General features: G+C 45.1%; 1 protein-coding gene across 1 annotated transcript in view; it reads right to left on the reverse strand.

Moving 5' to 3' along the window:
• Positions 1-22,948, reverse strand: part of QRFPR (pyroglutamylated RFamide peptide receptor) — a 385,094-nt gene that overhangs the window by 179,873 nt on the left and 182,273 nt on the right. The window contains exon 3 of the mRNA XM_069242562.1: positions 14,647-14,708. Coding sequence (XP_069098663.1) covers positions 14,647-14,708 — 62 coding nt within the window. The remainder of the gene's footprint in view (positions 1-14,646; positions 14,709-22,948) is intronic.

A 22,948-nucleotide genomic window follows, 5' to 3' on the forward strand; every position in this document is an offset into this window, starting at 1 on the left:
TCCCTCCTCCCTCCCAGTCTCGTCTACACACACACACCTGCATGCACCACATCTACAGGCACTAGGACTCGCACCAGGACACCCAGCACCACAAGCCGCTCACCTGCACTCACCACCTCCACTGCCATATACACGTCCCCTGTGTCCTCTCCCAAAGTACACAAACGCCGGCAATCACTCACCCAACATCCATCCACCTCACAACAGCCTCCAGTACCTGCACCTGCACCCAAAACAGCTAAAGTGACACCTCCTACAACCACCTCCTCTTCCTCCACTCCCAGAGCCCCTCCAGCTACCCATCCCAGTGTACGTCAGAAACTGTCCCTATGTCAAATTGACCTTTTTGCCCCCAACCCCCCCCCTCCAATTCATCAGTCCCGTCGTAGCACCTCAGCCAAAAAGCCTCCAGTACCAGTGTTGCGTGTACCAGGTTTTTGGAGTGCCCCGTCCACCAGGGCAGGCAGTAGCACCCGGAGCCAAGGCACTGTCAGCCCACCCCCTGTAAAGGCTCTGAAATTGGAGAGTGGACGACGGGACCGTGTCAAGACTCCTGGTGGGACAAACAGTGAAATGGGATCCAAGGCGCTTGGTGAGTCATCTGTAACTCAAAAGAAGGTGGGGAAGGTCCCGAGGAAGTCTCCCCAACCTGTTGTGAGTGTCACGGCGGAGAAGTGCGCCATCATTTCCGGCGGTCCAGACACAACCGCCAGCACCGTCGTTACTGGTCAGGAGACCACCGCCAGAGTCACAGCCCAGGAGGGCCCAAGTATCGCCACTGGTCCAGAGACCACCGCCAGAGTCATAGCCCAGGAGGGCCCAAGTATCGTCACTGGTCAGGAGACCACCGCCAGAGTCATAGCAAAGGAGGGCCCAAGTATCGTTACTGGTCCAGAGACCACCGCCAGAGTCATACCCCAGGAGGACTCAAGTATCGTCACTGGTCCAGAGACCCCCACCACCGCCAGAGTCATAGCCCAGGAGGGCCCAAGTATCGTCCCTGGTCCAGAGACCACCGCCAGAGTCATAGCCCAGAAGGGCCCAAGTATTGTTACTGGTCCAGACACCACCGCCAGAGTCATAGCCCAGGAGGGCCCAAGTATCGTCATTGGTCCAGAAAACACCACCAGAGTCATAGCCCAGGAGGGCCCAAGTATCGTTACTGGTCAGGAGACCACCGCCGGAGTCACAGCCCAGGAGGCCCCAAGTATCGTAACTGGTCAGGAGACCACCGCCAGAGTCATAGCCCAGGAGGGCCCAAGTATTGTTACTGGTCAGGAGACCACCGTCACCACCGGAGTCACAGCCCAGGAGGGCTCAAGTATCGTAACTTGTCAGGAGACCACCGCCAGAGTCATAGCCGAGGAGGGCCCAAGTATCGTTACTGGTCAGGAGACCACCGCCATCGCCGGAGTCACAGCCCATGAGGGTCCAGAATCCCACAGCCCCGCTGGGCAATGATGGAACGTCAAGCCATACACCAACGTCCAGTTTGGAGTTCGTCATGCCACACACCAACGTCCAGTGTGGAGTTCGTCATGCCACACACCAATGTCCAGTGTGGAGTTCGTCATATCACACACCAACGTCCGGTGTGGAGTTCGTCATGCCACACACCAATGTCCAGTGTGGAGTTCGTCATGCCACACACCAACGTCTTGTGTGGAGTTCGTCATGCCACACACCAACGTCCAGTGTGGAGATCGTCATGCCACACACCAATGTCCATTGTGGAGTTCATCATGCCGCACACCAACGTCCAGTGTGGAGTTCGTCATGCCACACACCAATGTCCAGTGTGGAGATCGTCATGCCACACACCAATGTCCATTGTGGAGATCGTAATGCCACACACCAATATCCGTACCAGAACCGCCATGGCAAAGCACCGCTGAACAGTCCATAGCTAGCCATGGCAAAGCACCGCTGAACAAGGCCAAGACCGCCATGGTGAAGACCGCTGAACTGGGCAAACACCGCCATGGTGAAGACCGCTGAACAGGGCAAAGACCGCCATAGTGAAGACCGCTGAACAGGGCAAAGACCGCCATGGCAAAGCACCGCTGAACAAGGCCAAGACTGCCATGGTGAAGACCGCTGAACAGGGCAAAGACCGCCATGGTGAAGACCGCTGAAAGGGCAAAGACCGCCATGGCAAAGCACCGCTGAACAAGGCCAAGACTGCCATGGTGAAGATCGCTGAACAGGGAAAAGACTGCCATGGCAAAGCACTGCTGAACAAGGCCAAGACTGCCATGGCAAAGCACCGCTGAACAAGGCCAAGACTACCATGGCAAAGCACCGCTGAACAAGGCCAAGACCGCCATGGTGAAGACCGCTGAACAGGGCAAAGACCACCATGGCAAAGCACCGCTGAACAAGGCCAAGACTGCCATGGTAAAGACTGCTGAACAGGGCAAAGACCGCCATGGTGAAGACCGCTGAACAGGGCAAAGACTGCCATGGCAAAGCACCGCTGAACAGTCCATAGCCAGCCATGGCAAAGCACCGCTGAACAAGGCCAAGACTGCCATGGCAAAGCACCGCTGAACAAGGCCAAGACTGCAATGGTGAAGACCGCTGAACAGGGCAAAGACTGCCATGGCAAAGCACCGCTGAACAAGGCCAAGACTGCCATGGCAAAGCACCGCTGAACAAGGCCAAGACCGCCATGGTGAAGACCGCTGAACAGGGCAAAGACTGCCATGGCAAAGCACCGCTGAACAGGGCAAAGACCGTGTGGGTATGAAGAGTCCGGCACATCAGGCATTGTTCTCCCATGTGCAGCTGGGACTGTGACAGGACATGTACTTTCATGGGGAGACTCATCCAGTCTGGGCAACAGTCCCACCCAGTACCAGTAGAGAACTGCATCTACTTGCGAAGATGTGTCTTTGCACTCCCCAGGATGGCACAGTGGGCAACCCACCCACTGTAGAGAGTTGAGAGACTGTGGCTTTGCACTCCCCAGGATGGAACAGTGGGCAACCCACCCACTGTAGAGACTCGAGAGACTGTGGCTTTGCACTCCCCAGGATGTAACAGTGGGCAACCCACCCACTGAAGTGACTTGAGAGACTGTGGCTTTGCACTCCCCAGGATACATCAATGGGCATGGAGCCCCATCGTGGATCTGGCTTCGCATTCATCTGGCTGAGGTGCCCCCCCCTTCTATACCCCCTGAGGTGCCTGTATTGTTTCTATCTGATGCCCCGGCAGTGTTCTCTCGGATTTTGGTCAGGTATCTATTGTGGGCGTCGCCCATGCATTTTTGGACTGTTGGTGCACGGACATTGTTGTGTACATATCTGCACTACTTCTTGTATTGTACATTTATTTTTGACAGATTTCGTGATATATATATCCGTATATTTTTTAATGAGTAGTATATTGGCACAATACAAAGTTTGACCGCTATTCGCTTTGTCTTTGCATTCTTCCGGGGGGATTGTGGGTTGTTACTGTGATTTTTGTGAATGTATGTTGTAATATGCGAGGGTGGGGGTGGGGGTGTTTGGTGGGTGTCCCCAAAACTTTTGCCTCCCCCCTCCCCTGTGTCGTAGGTGCTGTACTCACTGGTATGTTCTGCGCCTACATCGCTGTTGATCGTAGTATTTGTAGTTCCGGCTCCATGGTGTCCTCGTTCCTCGTGGGATGTGTTGAGGTTAGCGTTTTCCCTTAGCACAAGCTGTTTCCGCCGTGTTTTTATCCACGGTGAATCCGCCCCGGAAAAGGTGGCGGATTGGTGTGTTGTGCTAGTGTGGGCGGTACATTGTCTTCCGCCTGTCTGTTGGCGGTGACCGCCGCGCTGTTTGTCTGTACCGCCGTGGCGGGCGGTGTGTTAAAGTGGCTGTCTTAGTTGGCGGTTTCCGCCAGGGTCGTAATTCCATTTTTTTGTCCGCCGGCCTGTTTGCGGTATTACCGCAGCTTTAACACCGTCCGCCAGGGTTGTAATGACCACCTAAACCTCTTGGCCCCTGGGAAAATGTTTGTGACTACCCATGGCCATGAGATAATCTGACATAGAGTAACTATAGTAAACACATGCAATTTTTCACTTGACAGCACATGACTAATTGCAATTCCCAACAACAAAACTTGATTAACCACTAACCCTGGGTTCCGGAGTAGTGAACTACTTGCTGTAACGTGCTTCAAAGCTTCATCAAGGGTAGTAAGCACTATATAATTACAATGACAGTGGCACTATACCCAGGGCCTGTACATTAAATGCTACTAGTGAGCCTGCAGCACCTATTGTGCAACCTACTTAAGCAGTCCCTTAAAACTTGATCCAGGTCTGCCATTGCAGTCTAAACATAGTTTTAAACTGTGAATTCGACTTGGAAATATAACCTTTTTTTCAGGCTCTCTTTTTATTGCATATGTCACCCCTAAGATATGCCCTAGGCAGCCCATACTGAAGGGTGTATTATAACTGAAAGGTTGGATGCATACCTTTAAGTTTTACATGTCCTACTAGTGAAACAATCCTACATTCACTTTTCACTACTATGAGGTCTGCCTGTCCTATGGAATTACAATGGGTTGATTTATTACATTTCAAATTCGAACTATTGATTGGGAACAGGTAAACATTTTATATTTTGTATCTATGAAATTGTAATTAAAAATCCTCTCTAACGGTAATGTCAGATTTGAAAATGCTAGTTTTAGAACGTTTGTATTTTCCTGCCATTGCTCTTTGGTGCCTGCAGCTTGTCATAGGTTACATGACTGGGTGTTGTTGACAGCTAGACTTTGTTAAGTTCTCTCAGAGAGTCAAACAATATAGGGATTGCGTGTGCCTGAATGGGCCATTAAATGGTAGGAAGGGTGGGCAAAGCCGTGCACAGCCTCACTTGCAAGTAAATAGACTGTGTTCTGCCTTCACACAAAGGAATTGTCACCACTTCATTATCCCTGCAGCCAGCTTGGAACTAGGGCAGGGGTGTCCGGAAAATCCAAACACTTCAAAGGGACTTTTCTAGAAACGTCTCGTACGTCAAAGAAGGTACCAGACATAAAAAATGACTCTCTGATCCACTCTTCTGATCACTTTCTGGACCTGCAGAAGAACTCTCAGAGGCTTGCCAGCTGCTGTGACCTGTTGTGTATTCCACCAGACTGTTTTGCTGCACCTAGAAGGACTGATTTGCAGCCTGGTGCCCGCCTTGAACCCTCAGAGGCCTGCCCTGTTACTTGAGGCGTGCTTTACAACTTGAACCCAGGACTACTAAAGTGGCTTCAATGGTTAGTTTGCTGGCCTCCTGTTCTGATCCTCAGGGACATGAAAGGCCACAACTATCTTTGACCTGTGCCTGGACCAAGCCTGAGTGAGTCCTAGCTCCCGGAGTGGTGCCCCTCTAGTCCTGAATCATTGGTGATGGTGCTAAAGTTGCCCAGATAGCCAAAATCCCAAACTTTTGGACAAAAACTACTCTGAGATCTACATGAAGAGTGGGACCAACCTGCTTGTACATCCACTCAAGGTGCATGTCCTACTGACCTGACTTTGCTGTATCTACCACTTCAGCAGTCCTTTGCCAAAGGGGTATCTGGCATCCTGGAAACCTGGTTGACTACAGCTTTCTACCTCATCCCACTTGAGTTTTTTGACTTCCAATAAATAATTTTTTAGTATAGATTGTTGTTTCAATAACAATAATATTTGCAGTTGTAATGCGCATACCTTTAATGTTCACATTTTGGAGGCGAATGTGTGTTAGGGAATGTAGATGTAATTGCAGGAACAAGAAGAAGAGAATGATACAATTCACCAAAGAAAAAGTTGCTTTTGTCAAGAGATAGGCAGGAGTCTATGAAAATTTGAGAGGGTTGCACAGGAAAATGTATTCAAACTCAGGAATGATTCCTGAGTTGTAATAGTTTAATAAACAGTTCGATGGATTGATTATTTTCAATTATCAGAGGGAGGATTGTGAAAAAATGATTTTTATTTAAAAAAATAATGCTTAAAAGGTTTAGTTTGCTTGCCATAACTAGGTTCAGCACTAGGCAACATTATTGAATGTGCATGTTTAAATGTTGTGCACAAGGATTGCTTTTCATTGCTTTTCAAAATATCATGAAAATTGAGTTTTAAACACGGTTTGTCTCAATGCATGTGAAGTAAGTTTTTCTCTGGCATCCTCATCTGAAGAGATGTGCTTTGAAATATTTCAAGGTTATGCACTGAATCTGCTTTGTTTTATTGGTCATTACTGTCCATGCAGAACAGTTCATTATATAATCTTTTATTTCTTCTTTGCGTCCTCTCTGCAACTAAATAGTGAGAGTTGAGAAACAGTGAAAATTATGCAGAAGGTGGTGTTTTGGAAATTACCAGTCTGATGTGTTCTGTCTTTTTCTTAAACATTATAAGAAGTGTGCTATTCCGGGATGAGGTTAGCTGATTCACTGTTACAGTAGAGAGGGCTCGATGCTGTGTGGTCCATTTGCATTAGGGCTTGTTAATATTATTTGATTATATTTGCAAATGTTAATTTGCTGCTTAATTTGATAAATGCGTATTGCATTATTGCATTTAATAATGAATTGGCTTCTGAATCTAATTTTGTACTTTCGGCAATAACTAAAATTACATTTGAATAAAAAAACAAATGAGACCTAGAGAGTCCTAGTTATGCATATTTTCCTTAATGGTCTAGGCTGTTTATTTGAGCCCAAGATTCCCCCTTTCTGTGTCAACACTGACAACACCCAACTCAACCTCTAACAGCAAAACTCCACAAGGAACCAGGCCAGCACCACCTTATTTACTGAAAGCAAGTTTTCCAATAACTGAAAGAGAAATCCCTTTCTATAAACCTTCCCATTATCAAGGTTCTGGTGTTGAGTGGAACAGAGCCTGTTTCAGTGCCTTTCAACTGGCTGCCAAAGATGGGAATTTCTCGATCCTCCTTCCTCAATGTGAGAAACTTATATGTTTTTTTACCTCTGAATTCTCATTCACCTCAATGTTAATGTTTTGGTCATTAGCGTAAACTGGCATCACTCCTTACATTGCACATTTCTCCCACTTCTCCATACTGACTATCTTGTGGAAGAAACATGAGCACTTGGTGATGAATGTCTAGATTATTGTAACACTGTTTACCATTGGCATCTAAAGAAATGCATTGCAAGTTTCAAAGAGTAAACAATGATGTCGTCAGAATGTGATTGAACTTTAGGTAGTACCCTCCAAATCCACTGGCTCCTTATGGATGTAAATATCAGGTTTAAGGACCTCTTCACTGTGCCTAAATTAGTGGTCGACATAACTTGTGGAATTTGACTCTGTGGAATTCCGTGGAGTTGCATAAAAACTTAGTGAGATTCTGCAGAGCTCTGTCAATGGACGGAAATAGGCATGTTATGCTGCTCGTGCTTTGATTTAGCATTGATAGCTTATTTCACAATGACAAATTAGAATGAACAGCACCATGCAGTGCACCACAGGGTGCAACTACTTGAGTTGATTTTGCTGCCGCTCAAGTAGATTTTTTACTCTAATAGCAGCCTTCTGACCATGAATCGCTGTGACTTCTCATGCCACCGTCATTGGAAAAATCTCACGGATTGTTCCCCCCTCCCCACAGCGAAAATGATGCTAGGGAACACCAAATGTTGCTCACCAACTTACCATTTTAGAGGCCTTTGTGAGAAAAAAGCATAAAACGAAGTTGGCAATATTCAGACAATTCCACTGGCAGAATGGAATATTTCACCCACCCCTAGCATAAATGTTATTAAGGCAGAGAACCAAGATGCAATGAGAAATTGGCCCCTCCCTAAGCAACATCCAGGAACTTGCATTCAACAACTACATACTCAGCAAGTCTTCTACCACCTAAAGCAAAGATGGAGATTTGTGACCCATGCTGGGATATGCAATGAACCATAACTAAGGATGAAGATGAGCTACTTGCAAATCAAGAAACATCTGGAAAATTAACTGAAGACATTTGTGAATTCTGCACTGGTCCAAGGTCATGAGTAAAGACAGGGCAAGACTCCTTTATTTGCTGTTGATTCTTTTCTTATATCCCTGATTAGGAGCACAAACTCTCTAAAGATACCATTACACTCTGAAGTAACCGAAAAGTGATGAGTATGGCCATTTATTCGCAATCACAGCATAAATAAATCTCTGAGTGTTAGAAGAATGACATCTTGATTCCATTTAGTGACTTGGCATAAACATTGATGTAGCACTCTTGGGTATACTTGAAGCCTGGTCATCTATATCAAGCTGGATCACAGCATGCACCAGCACCCTGGCTCCCATCAAATGCACCCCAATGGCAAAAGCTCAACCAAATGCCAGCTGGCACACGGAGATTCATGGGCTGATGAAACACTACTGCAAACAACTGGGGTGCAAACAGAGAACAAGTCAAGATACCTTCAATTCAACACTAGGACACTGCCACCAGTGGGGAAGAGGCGCTAGAGAGCCCAGCTGCAAGATGGCCGCAACTTAGTGAGGCTCTGTTGTCTGGCAAGAGTTATCCATTCATTAACCCTTATTTACCAGAGGAATCGGGGCTTGTCTGAGGGTTCCCGTATGCCTATTATACTGCTGTGTTGGTGGAGCCCGAGTTCAGTGAAGGGAGTGAGTGAAGAGCTGTTTTCCAGAGCAGAGTTGATCGTAGCCTGTGCTGGGCCTAATTTGTGGGTGTGATCCTCTGAGTGGCTATTGGAGCTGGAGTGATGAAACACAACTGGGAGAAGAATGACTTCCTGCAGAATACTGTGTGCCTGTGCTGGAGGGGAGAAATACAAGGAGACACCCTGGACCATGCTGGGTGAATGTGTGTGGGCCAGCAAGCCGCTTGGTATCTGAGGAGCTTACAAGGAAGGAGGCAAACCACCAGGCCTGCTGCTCTGAGGCACAGCAAGATGATTTGCGGCAGCTAAGGGCTAGGCGGTGAACAGGTGAGGATCTGCCAGGACAGCTTCTTGCGCTGACTGCCACACTTGTTCTGCCTCGACAGTCATGTGACATGCCAGGAGCAGGGTCCAATTCCTGGACTCCTGGCCAGAATGTAATTGTGGGTGGGCCGTCAGGTTCTGAACAGCATGCATGGAACAATTTAAGGCTAATTGGCTGGCTTGGCCAAAGGGAATTGAGGTCAAGCATGGAGTGCAGTGATAGACAGAGGTCTGCCTTGGTTGGCCCCCGCTGCACTAGCCGTATAGGAAGCGTACTCGCTGGATGGTGACATGATGATTGCATTTGTCTACTGATGCAAGAGCACTAACGTGAGCACAGCTAACAAGCGCAATTTGTACAGCTGCTCCAGAGCATCAGGAGAAAGGCATAAATGCTAAAACATGCACATCAGAGCAACAAAGAATATACAAAGACAGTCCCTGGTCTCTCCTGCCATAAGCGGTACATATTGTGCGACAAAGACACCACAGCCGTTAAAGTGCTTTTGCCTCCTTGTGCCCCTCTAGATTGGTCACCCGGGATGTGGCAGCCCAGTCTGAGCATTGTTTATGCTCCCTCTCCATGGACTACAACTGAGAAGCACGACCCATGTGGCTGTGATTGCAGGTTTGAACGCATGGAAGTCTACTGCACTGGACATTTGCTTTGCTAAAGAGAGTTCTGCTTGTGCCCTCTGTTCCTCTTGGGGGTGAGGCAGGACCCTGGAGGTGGCGGTGAATGGCTGTGAAGATCTCTAATGCACATGTATGCCTCCTGCCCTGAATCTCACTGGTCCACACTTGGTGCATTATGGGAAAAACTGACACACAACAGTCCAATCTCTTCTTTGAGCACCACAGGCAGCCGTACATGACTCATTTTCCTCCTGATGACCAACGGATGTGTCAGGGGTGGGTAGGGATCCTCCCAGAAGCCAGACATTTGTACAATGTTCCTGAACCTAAAACACATCTGACTGCTATTGATAGTAAAACTGATATGCTGACTGATAGGTTTGACTGCCTAAAAGACAAAGTAGATAAGTATGACGAGTGCATAGATGACCTTGAGTGCCATACATTGAACGTGGAAGAGGAACACTCCATGGCTGACGAGAAGCTGCTCCAGATGGAAAAACTCTTAGAGGTCAACCACAACAAGAACAAAGATCTGGAGGCACTCTCAAGGAGGAATGACTCCACAGCAATGAGCCGCATGGAGTATTATGTTGAGACAATGCTCAACACGCTGTTTGGGGATGCACTTTCTGCCATGTTTATTATTGAAAGGGACGAGGGATAGCTGGACCAATCACCTCATTCCATCGCTGTTGCATCCAGCATCTTAGGAGAGAAGCTTCGCCTTTGGAACTCCCACTCTGCTACACTTTTCCTGGCAAAAGGTCCCATCATCCCTACTGTCAGCCTGACCTTTTGACTTTGTTCCGGTCCAGACCAATGCTTCTTGGCACTATTTTTACCTAAAACCTTTACAAATCAATGTCTAAAGTTCTACTTATTGGAATGTTGTCTTTTTTGGTCTTCTTTTATTTATGATCCAGTGCTTAATTTGAGGTGGTGGGTTCCAGTGCGGGGCACCAGGACTTAGTTTTGAGGGTCAGCACTTAGCTTTCTGCATCCAGCATTTACTGTGAGCAAAAAACACTAATGGGAAAGATGGAGTAAGAGAAATACTAAAAAACTCCACGGAGGGAGCAAGCAGAAAGCTGCAGGAGTGAGCTGAAGGGGTAGGGAATAGCTGTAAATGCATTTAAGAGGCCCGAGAAGGCTTTAGCATTACACTGTCTCAGTAGCCTGTACTCACACTTTTAACTGCAGCATCAGAATGTTTCAGCGGAGAGCTTTGGACTCCGGCACAATTTTATTTACATATTAAACACTGGTCAGATCTAGTTTTCGAAATTGATGTGGTATACTTTTGTGTGGTGTTTCCACTGTTTCACTGCTTTGCACAAACTGCCTCTAGGATAAGCTTGACTGACCATGCCACGCTACCAGAGGGAGAGCAAAAGTTAATTTAGGGTTCATCTGACACTTACCCTTACTAAGATTGTAGTTGTTGTTTGACTAAGGTTCCGACCCCAGTCAACCAATAACCCAATTTCTATCAATCTGTGCACTTTGTATCCGCATATGCCTTTTTAAAGGGAATGCCTCCCAATACAAATGTACACACAGAAAGTCTATCACAAAAATATAAAAATAGTCACATTGCTGTTGACTCGCTGTAAACACGTACATCAAGGACAAATGGGATCCAAAAATGACCACCCATGGTCGTATACAACATTTTACAAACCACAAACAATGTATTTGCTTTACAAACAACCGCACAATAATACTAAGACGAAAAGGAAAAATACCTTTGCAAGCAAATTAATTTCATCCACTATACTCATATTGTTGGACTCACCACAACATTATGTATGACTTGCATATAGGAAGATACGATTTTAATAAGATAATATAATCCTGGATGAACTATCACCACAAGGATTCATCATGCAACAGAAGAAGAATCCCATTTATGCATGTGACACATCTCTGTAAGCATCTAAGAAAATAATGTCAGTTTCCATCTCCTCCTGCCAGTGAATTGAGGAAGGGTGAAGTCTTGGAATGTCATCTCTGTGCTTCGTTGGCTGCTCTTCCAAAATGTGACATAGGTCATTAATTTGTGGCACTGTTAATGTTGCTGGTAAATCAAGTGTTATAAGTGAGTCTACCCTCTCTGGGCTCAGTCTAGATAAAAGGACATCCTTCAATTGCCTGGATGTTGTATGCACACTGCGAAAGTGACAAAGTGGAAGCAGGCTGTGCTGTAATTTCAGAACTGGATTTAACAATCTAATATACTTATAAGATTGCAGTTGGAGTTTTCAATGGAGCCACTATTAGCAGAGATGTACCCCTGCACTCCAAAGAGGAAGCTAAAGAGGTTCAGAATCTACTGTTATAAACTGTCCACACGATGATCGTCATACAAGGTTGCAGATTTGTGGGTGAATGGGGTACCCTCTTTGGTTCAATTAAGGTTCTCAATTAGTTCAAGCAACTGGTCAGGGCAATAGCCAGCAATACCGTTGGAACATACTTGTCAATGAAAAGAGATGTTCCTTCATCCTTTTCATTTCATTCTGCAGAGCAATCTTAAAAAATTAGACCAGAAATCCCAGTTAGATCTCTGAGACAAACAGGTTGAACGACACTGTTCAATCAAGGCATGTTATTGATTATCAAGTACAAACAATGACCCGATCAATATTGGGCTGTAAAAAAGGTTCTGAGTATGAGTGTGCAAAGTTTGACTAATTTGCTTTTACCCCATTGAGTGAAATTGCTTCACAATTATGTGAAATTATACGCAATTAAGTGTAATGCAAATCTGCAATGTCGTGCTATATTTAAAGGGAAAATGTGTTCTTGTCTCAATTTTTGACATGCGAACATATTTCACTCTAAAAAGGTCCAAACAATGCTAAAGCACTGCAAACAATAGCTGCTTGTGTTTTGCTGTCCCCATGCATGTACTGTACCTATACTGCGTTACCAGTAAATGTTTACCTTGGTCGTCATGTAATTACATGAAGAGGAGTAATGTTACTTTTGGTATTTCGCATAATAAGAACAACTTAAAATTCCTGAAAGTCGATGAAGTATGGTACTGTAATTTAATAATCACCCAGGTCTAGTTCTGAGAGCCATCAGCTGCAGTAATAGAAGAAACAATCAGACCCTGAGGCTCTTCTGTGGAAGCCACAAAGGGAATGCAATCGAAGGGATGAATAATGTGCATCATAGCCGGTATGAACGGACTAGCCTGAAGGCAGCTAGATTCATTGTAAAATGTATGTACTAAGTTCAAACCAGGCAAAGTCAGTGGCTCTCCAAATCCATTATAAACACTTTTGATCTCAAACTATTGCACTACTGTAATTTACCAGCAATCGAAGGCAATGCTGCATATGTAGATTTGTGCCGTGGGTACATGTTTGAAAGGATCTGACTGTGTCCTGTATACCGGAAAGAAACAGTTTCTGAGACGACTTTTAACAGGTATGAGGTTTACTCCCATCAGCAACTGAACGCAGAGACAAAAGGTTCTCCACTTTTAGATACTAACCCCAGCGGTAGTTCACTTAGACCATGTCAAGTTCACATACAGCAGAAGATGGGCCATCTGCAGTACCACAATTTCACCATTTTAGCTGGATGTCAGTTCAGTGAGTTGAATTGAGTATTTCATCTTAATTCAACTCACTGAACTGAACATTTATAAAGTGAAATTTATGCTAGTACATGTCCTAGTATAGTATGGAAGTGAACTCAATGTACAATGCAGGGAGGATATTTTGATACAGGACAACACACTGCTCTTCTCAGATAGTTACATTCAAGTAAACATCAGCCAGGCAATGAGAGGAGATAGGAACTATGCTCACCCACCAGTCCCTGATAACGGATACAACAATAACCTTGAAGTTGAATGCCCATCTTCCCTCCTGCATAAAGTACAATTTGCACATTTAAGTCTCTGATCTAACTACAGCTTTTTCTTGTTTTTGTCCACAATTCTCTTATGCCATTTTGAACCAGTATGAATGACCTTCATGTAAGTAATCACACCTAATTCCCAAGCACTTTGTGAGAAAGAAATGCTTTAGAAAAGTCTCTTTTGAGAACAAACCCCATGAACAAATGCAACTTTTTCACTTTCGGGTGTGTGTTTATGTGTGTGTTTGAATATTTATGTGTAATTTGATCATCGTCATATACTGATTATGACATATAAATTAGCTTGTCAATAGAGTGCCAGATTAGATGGTCCTAGGTTTGTATCCGTTTTCAGCATATACTTTGTTGTACGGCAAACGTGAAAAGCATGACATATTGTTGAAATAAAATAATGATGTTGTTCAAACACTGTCTGACAGAAAAACACATTTAAACTAATTTTCTGTTTTTCGAAGCCAGCCTTGAAGAGACAGTGGCTGTATTACATGCCCTTTTCCCCATTTATAAAGGGGAGAATAATGGGCATGAAAACACCGCCTGCTGGGATGCTCTGATTGTGACATTCATTTTATAAATACTCCGCACCTCAGTGATGAATATAATAGATCACATAAGAGTAACAATAGGTCGTAATATTAACAAAACTCCATTCAAAACTCCACTCACCACTCTTGTTACATTATGCTCGTGTTCGTAAGTAGTCCTTTTACCTTGCCTGTTCTATTTGTTCTTTGAAAGCCTTTGGTCATCATGCAGAGAATATGTGGGTATTAATAATTTACTGCATAATGTAAGATTCACAGCATTAAGATTATCTTGATATGCTTGTCCTCTTGTCATGTCCTTGGAAGGTTTTCACTCTATGCAGTGTTATAGGAAAACTGAGCAGCATGAGCAAAAAATACTCTTGAAAGATAATAACAGTATCCTGTTCCAAAATGATTTATTATCAGATACAAAGGTTAATTCTGTTGTAAAAGGTACTACCTAAGAGTGCAACAACTTTGTTTGTGTCAAAGTATAATTGTTCTTGTTAATGATAAAAATGCACATGGGTGATTGTAAAGTATTTTGATACATACGAACAGTAGTTCTTTCACGTATAGTCAAATCATGCATTGTTACGTATGCGCTATCTTACACAAATTTAAAGTAAAAGTATGCACATACCTCTAATCGCTGTACATGCCACATTGGTGCACCGACAATAGTGGCTGTCAGCCACACAATACCTACAAACAAAAACGTATTTTGGTTATAACAATTAAAATGTAAGCTTCAGAAGATATTGTTTTACGTATGACATGCCCATGTAACACTGACAGAGACTCTTCTCACTGAGGGTAAGGGAGGAATCCACCAATCAAGATAGCGTTTGTAATAAAAATGCAGCGAACTGGCAAGCCAGTCCTATTGTTTGCTGCTTGATTTAATATTTATTTTCTCTTTGTTACGTTATGATTTTAAAACCTTCACATTCTTCCACCCATTCGCAGTTTATTATGTAATGCAATTTATATATTATTACATTTCGCTAACTCGTTCTCCACTGGTCTAATATTTCCATACCCTTGTCTTAACTTGAAAGCTTCTTCTGAAGCTGATGCTGGTGGGTCTAGTTGTCTCATTGCATCCTGGCTCAATCTCTGTACCTCGTAGCAATGTGTGAACAGCAAGCAACACTCAGATTTGTGGCCGCAGCCTTACCTTCCAAAAGCAATAAAAGTGGTGCAGAAAGGTAAAAAAATTATTATTTTTTTAAATCAGGGAAGCAAAAGTATTTACAAAACCATTTTGAAATAGTACCAGCCACAACTTTTACAAAACACATATTGAACACCTTATTTTTCGTATGAAATAATCTAGGTTTTATAAGATTATCATTGCATTCTTAATTAATATTACATATTTAAATTAATAACTACACTTATTACATGACAGCAACCAAAGGAACACAAAGCAGAACAAATATTGTGACTTAAATTCAAGATAAATCAACACTTGCAATAAACATTTTAATATGGCTTAAGGCCAGAAGTACAAAGGTACTAACTTCACTTTCAAACAGACCCCACTTAATTTATTGTGTGGATCAAGAATTCCAGACTGAATTAAACGGTTTTGAGAATTGTGTTTTATTTTGTTGATTTCAATAGTTTACATTACATCATCCTAGTAAATGTATCAACAAAACATTTTGTTCTATTGATTATGGAACAAATCACACAGTGTCTACCAAATGATGTGATTAGGCAGAAATGACCAGTATGAAACATGACTGTTGACAGGAATGACTGTTAGGAACATTAGATCTAATTGGTTCCTTGTTAAAAAAAAGTGTCCTTTGGAAAGCTCGAAAGCACTGCATTTAGGATGTTTTAAGAATTATCTAAGAATTGCAGGAGAACCCAATGAAAGTGGTGGCCTTTGAAGATCCCCAGAGGTGGTCACATTAGCATCCTTTTAAGTGCAGTGAATTCTACATGTACATATTTCCACATGTGTAAGTGTGATGCTGCAATGCATTCATAATGTATAGATCATTTTGTTTTTTTCCAAAGGGCGAATCACTTTTCCTGTGGAGAAAAATGTTCCGCTACATCTCCACATATTTTGGATTGTGCCACTACCGAAGCGTAAAACCGAAGCAATTTGTCAGGTATGCCAGTAGCCTTCCAATTCAAGATTGCTAATAGTTCTATAAATAAAACAAATAAGAGAGGAGAAGGTGTGAACTGCCTGGCCCAACTGGAAATTTTGATTTGACCAACCAGTTCCCCATTTTCCATCAGTATGCCATTTGAGCCTGATGAAACCCAGCACTGGATCTAACTAAGCCAGAGAGCACATTGTAATTTTTCAAGGTCCTCTCAGGTCGCCAAATTGAATGATTTTTCTGCAACAGAAAACATAGGTAACAAGGGGAGCTTCTGTAATAGTCACTTATTCTAAGGATATACTGTAGTCCGCAATGTTATCAAGGAGTACCCTTCCATTGATAAATCATTTGTTATTAATGATTGTATTCATGGGCACATCATGAATGGCATTTATTATCTGCTGCTCCTGGATATCATCCACCTATTCTATAACGTTCCCAATCTTGGAGATGTTACTAGTGTAGCAGTGATCCTACTCTGCTATGGAAAACTTTTTCCAAACTTTTTATTACCTTCAAACACTTTCGTCGATTCATTTGACTGACTACTTTTTTACTCGATTTTAAAAGTAGCTTCCAGATATGTTGTTATCTTATGAAACAGGCTTTAACCTCTACCAAAAAAATACCTTAAAGGAAATGGCTGGTCATGTATCCTAATGCATGAAATTGGTATCTGGTTCTCTTTTCCACTCTTGACCAGGATTCATTTATGAAATGGCTAGTCTTCATAGATAATAAAAACAAATGTCTCATTAACACAAAGGCCCACCTACATCTCAGCTCTTTTTAAGAGCTGAATTTGATAGTATTGAGAGGTCTGGCCAATACTGTTGGGATACACCTGTACACTGTATGGCGATTGTCTCCTGCAGTGGTATCACAATTGTGATATGATTTTAGAAAATTGTTGATTATATGTCAAATTCAAGATCAGAGACTAGAAAATAGTTGACTACTGACTACTGTGAAACGTGTGGCAAAATGGATTGTATTGTGACAGCCCCATATTATTTGACCTCCAAACATTTTTCAACCACAGTGTCTTAATATTTTGAGTTGGAGAGGATAGCTGCTTCTTGACTTCCTATAAGTTAGTTCCCAGAGCAAAACCAGCAATCAGAATCACCAGGAGGAGTCAGCAAGAGGATGTCTCACATAATGAGGATTCAGGCATCTTTATTTTGTCAGAGATTCACTTTATAGTCTTTTACTCCCATGTTTGTGGCAGTCTTAAGTTGCAGATCTGGCCATTCAGGAGCTATAGGGTGATTCTGAAGGAAACAGACAGCTGTGAGATCAGATCAGTTTGAAGAGCTTTGCATTTCCTGACTTAAAATAACATTTTTCCTTGCAAACTGGTCACTGAAAAGTCAGTTGAAGCACAGAGACATAACAAGGTTTGGCCAGAATTCAAACATAGGCCTCCTTCTTCCACAGTTTTCATTATAGACATGAGACAGCATCTTTGATTCATGGAACCTCTAAATGTGACTGGATGCCTTTGGCATTCAATGCCACCATTGGGAACTTCAGAAATTCATCAAATGAAAGCTCAAAACTGAATCTTTGTACTTTGTTCCATAAGTAATTTACAGTTGATATTAAAGTATTATGCAGAAATTCTATAGCAGAATAGGTGACTGGTACCACTCAATAACTGAGTTCTAGAGCAGTTAAACATAAAAAGTGTTATTACAGAAAATTTAGAACAGGCAAAACATAACAATGCATTACATGTCACGAAGGCTCAGATACAGAGCACAAAGTTAGAAATCATTCAAATAGTCACTAAATGCCAAGTCCATAAAGACCCCCAACTGCATTTTTAACAGGGAAATTACATTTCCCAAAAATTGGACTGAGTTTGGTGAGAAAAATGGAGTCTTTATCAGAGTTCCATAAGGAAAAAAATGAACGCCTCTCCATTCAGAAGAAAACCTGGGTTTTTGTACACATTGTAAGCACAATGAGCAAAACTGCAGATTCAGCATAGCATGATGAGCGTTAACATGTATTGGGCATATCAGAAACCAGATCATCATTTTATAGGTTATACCACTAACCAATTTCTAAGAATAACCAATAATCTTCTGTTACTGTCACGTTGTTCTGCGCTTTGCAAAAACTGTGGGGAGAGAAGACTTGCAGGATGACATTGATTGGGAGGAGAAATGAGCAGGAGCAGAATGAACAAAACACTAGAAAGGGCATCCTCACAAAATGTGGCATAGCTATACTACTTTATTAGTCACACTTCTAAACATTCTAAGCATTTCTTTTCAAGTGCAACATTAATAATTCACCAGTTGTGACCATATCCATCACAACAATCATGAATACACACACATTATTTATTACTCAAAATAACGCATGTGAAAAAATGTCCTGGCATGTCCAACATATAACTTTGTGATAGCCAAAGTCATTGTCCTTGTTCAGAGGAGTTCTGTGGAGAGCGCTAAACCACAGTAATTTGTGAATAATTTAAAAGTGATCTATTGTTCCTTAAATGTTAACCGACAATAATCATTGTATGGTGATGACATTCAACAGACTCATATAGTACTTTCCTGGGAGCAGACTTCATTATTACTTTACAAATAAACCAACTCCCCTTTAAAGTTTCTTTTTTGTTCTTTCATGTTTCAGGTAGGTCAGAGCATGATTAGCAAAAGGACAGAAGCCACTCATAATTCTATCATGTCATCGTAGCCCTTAATCATGAAATATTAGTTACTCTCTAGTCCCAAGGCACTTGAATGTTTAGCAGGTAGTATTTCTTTCCACAACCAATTACTGCTTCACTGTATGCCTTTCCATGTCTTACATTGTAACTACCCCATCACACTTTGGTTTGGGGTAGCCTTTTCTATTGCTATTCTTCAGTGGATTCTTTTATAACAGGAGCAAGAATCATAGTGAAAAATCATAGTGTTATTTTTGATAATATAAATACAAACAATGGTTTGTGTAATAAATGAAACAGATATTTATTCAGTGCAGAGTCATCACAGCATTTCTTCATGACAGTGTCTAGAGTAGCCAGTTTAAACTAAAGTGTGCATTGTCTCTGTGTTTAGAAAGTGGGAGAAATGGGTGTAACATGTCAGCTCTAGCAGAAAAAATGCTTTCAAACTTTCTGGAAGACAAGATAGCAGGTTTGAAGAAAGTGGACTTAAGGAATGTTTAAATACTTGAGCCCGGGGCGTGGCCAAGATGGTGGCGTGAGCGGACGCGTTGGTCCGAGCTCCGCCGCCCGGGCCCTGAAATTGCTTCGTGGCTGCGGGGCTGGCCGGCCGGTTGTGCTCCGCCTGACGCCTGGGACCGGAGGGGCATCGTGGGCTCTGTGTGAGCTGGAGGAGCGAGAGGTCGGTGCGGCCGTGAGCGCGGAGCCGTGGGCTCCGGATCGGCGCCTGCGGCTGGACGGTGCGGAGGGCCGCGGTTTATACCGCGTTGCGAGCCCCGGGCCCGACGGACTGCTGGCTGGGTGCGGGGGTGCGGCAGCACCCTTGGAGGGAGCTGTGCCCTTGCAGAGAGGTGCGGCCCGCATTGAGGGCCCGGTGGAGACCTGGGTTCCGGGTCCCTAGTGACGACCGCGTCCTCCATGCTAGGCCCTTCCAGGTGGAACCCCGGAGAGGTAGGAGAGCGGATTGGAGGGTTCGGCAGTCGACTGGAGCTGGAGCGGACGTTCCTGGGTGGCGCGGTGGGTCAGAGCCACCGATTGGCAGTGCGTGCGGCCAGCGGGGGCCTTATCCAAAGCGGAGGTGAGCGGTGCTGGGAGGAGGCCCACAGACTGTCCTGCGACGGATGGCTGTTGACCCTGGTGAGGGTCTGAGGCCCGGAGGACGCGGCCTACGGTGACACTGCGAAGAGACACGATTGAGCTATTTGAACACCTGCAGTCAGTGGGCAGAGGAGATGGCGGCCTCCAAGCCCAATCGGGACCGGACGGTACGAGATATGCTGACCGGGGGGCGCCAGGTGCCAGGAGGGGCCCCTGAGGAGCCGCTGACCACGAGGTCTCCGGAGACAAGGAGGAAGGTGACAGAGGACGAGGCAGCTCCAGTTACTAAGGGTTTTCTTACCTCCTTGTTCAAATCGCTCCGGAGCGACCTCCAGGTACTCCGCAAAGACATATCTCATGAGATGAAGGAGTTGAGAGTTGAGCTTTCATCCTTGGGTGAGCGGATGGCGCAGGTCGAGGATGGTGAAATTGCCCGCGGCGAGGAGGTGGCGGATCTGCAACAGGAGGTTGTACGCCTGCGGGAGCAGCAGGATCTCCTTCAGATGGCGGTGGAGGACCTGGAAAATCGGTCACACAGACATAATATCCGCATCAGAGGAGTGGCACACGGGGCTGAGAAGGAGGACATTGGAGGCTTTGTGGTGGCGTTGTTTCGCTCGGTCCTTGAACTTGAGGAGTCTCGAGAGATCACCCTGGACAGAGTCCATCGTGTGGGCCGCCCTGGCAGAGCTGGGGATCGCCCGCCAGATATACTGGCATGTGTCCACAATTTTGGGCTGAAAGAAAGCATATTGCAAAAGGCACGCAATCTTCCACAGGTCCATTTTAGAAGCCATCAGCTTCAACTATACCAGGACCTTTCGGTTCGGACTCTGCAAAGGTAGCGTGAGTTTAAACCCATCACAGAGCACTTGCATGTGCAGGTGGTGTCCTACTCGTGGGGCCATCCGTTCCGCCTTGTTTTTCGCTGGGAGGATCAGATTCGCCAGGTGAAGTGTCAATATCGAAGGCTAACCGGATCCTGGGCCTGGAGGAGGATACCCCGGTTCCGGGTTCGAAGCTGGGACCGCTCGGCGGGGATCGCCCGCGCTGGCAGAGGAAGAAGAGAAGAAAGAAACAGCAACGCCCAACTGCGTTGGAGCAGATCTCGGAGCGCCAGTCGGCAGTGAGCAGCATGGCAGCTGGGACAAGGGCCTAGATGAGGAGTAGTGGGGGCCCGCTGGTCGGCTGGGGGTCGCTTGTCACGGGCCTGTGGCGGAATGAAGAGGGCCTGGGCGGTGGAGCCGACAGACTTGGTGGACAAACTTGTGTGGTTCTTCCACCCTGTTGAGACTTTTACCTCTTAGGATGTGTGTGAGAGGACTTTTTGGTATGAGCACCCGTTGTGCATTATGGTTATATGTTTGAATGCTTCCCTGCGAGTTTGGTCACTGGTGGTCCTGGAGGCTAGGCTATGTGAGTTGGAGCGGCAGAGGAGCTGCTCTGGATCCTGGCCCCTCCGTAGAACTCCTCCCCACCTGAGCAACTGTCTCCCCGTGCTGTATGACAATTAAGTGTCTTAGTTTGAATGTCCGTGGGCTGAATAATCCGACCAAGCGGTTAGCGATTCTGTCGGGCCTAGAGAAATCTGGGTGTCATATATGTTTATTACAAGAGACACATTTATTGCATAAGGACACATTCTGCATGCGCTCAAGGTGGTTTCCTAGGCAGTTTTGGTCCTCAGCAACTACAAAGCATGCAGGGGTGGCAATACTGCTTTCTGGGACCTTTTCTGGGGAGATAGTGGGGAAGATACATGAAGTACAAGGCAGGTTCCTGGCCATTAGAATAAGACTTGGGGCTTTCTCCTTCACTATTGCTTCTCTTTATGCTCCGAATGCCCAGCAGGAGGCCTTCCTGAGACAGGCGGTCTCCCCAACACTTAGCTCACCAGATAGTGCTATTTTGGTAGGAGGAGATTTTAACTTGGTTATGGATAATGAGCTTGACCGCTCAGGCCAACGCTTTGGGCAAGCGGGGGCTTTATGGGAGGTGGGGCGTCAGTGGCTGGTTGAATGTGGGTTGGAGGATGTGTGGAGAAAGTTGCATCCTACGCTCCGAGATTACTCCTTTTACTCGGCAGCAACCAAGACTTATGCTCGGCTCGATCTTTTTCTGGCCTCGCAGGAATTTGTTTCCCGGGTCAGGGAGGCCACGATTGAACCCAGAGCCTTGACTGATCAGGCCCCAATTACCGTAGAGGTTACTGTGGGGTGGGCCGGGTGGGTACTCCGAGCTGGCGCTTTAGGGATTCTTTACTCCAGAGTAAGACAACGGTAGAGTCGATTTGACGCGCAATCACGGACTACATTAGCTTTAATGATGATGGTGGCACTTCTTTGGAGACAGTATGGGAGGCTCTGAAGGCAGTAGTGCGGGCGAGGTGATGGCACTGTCCACGAGAAATAATAAGGCAAGGAGGGAGATACGGGAGGATCTGGAGCAGAGAGTGACTGTACTGGATCGTTACCACAAATCTACTGGTTCGCCTGGACTCTGGTGGGAATTAGAGAAGGTGAGGCAACAGCTGAAGAGGCTGGATTGGGATAGAGCGGAGTATGCGATAGTGCGACTTAAGCATAAATTCTACATTGGGAGCAATACGTGCAGGAAGCTATTGGCGCACCGGTTGCGAGCGCAGCGTGCAGCGTCCACGATAAAACTGATCCACTCCCCTTCTGGAATGGAGGCGCGTTCGAGTGATCAGATTGCAGAGGCTTTTGCGGAGTTCTACCGGGGATTATACGCGGCCGATGAGGGGGACGACGCGGCCTTGAATTCATTTTTAGAGGGCATAGCAATTACGCCCCTTGGTGAGAAGGAGGCGTCCCTGTTGGACAAGCCGATAAGGTTGGAAGAGGTTATATCGACAATTTCTAGACTAAAAGTTGGGAAGTCCCCAGGCCCTGATGGGTTTACGGCCCTATTCTATAAGACTTTCTGTGTGGAACTCGCCCCACTTTGGGTGAGGCTCTTTAACTCTTTTCGGACGTCGGGAGCCCTGACACCTAATATGTTGGACG

Source organism: Pleurodeles waltl, chromosome 1_2 (genome assembly GCF_031143425.1).
Source record: "Pleurodeles waltl isolate 20211129_DDA chromosome 1_2, aPleWal1.hap1.20221129, whole genome shotgun sequence".
Classification (NCBI taxonomy): domain Eukaryota; kingdom Metazoa; phylum Chordata; class Amphibia; order Caudata; family Salamandridae; genus Pleurodeles; species Pleurodeles waltl.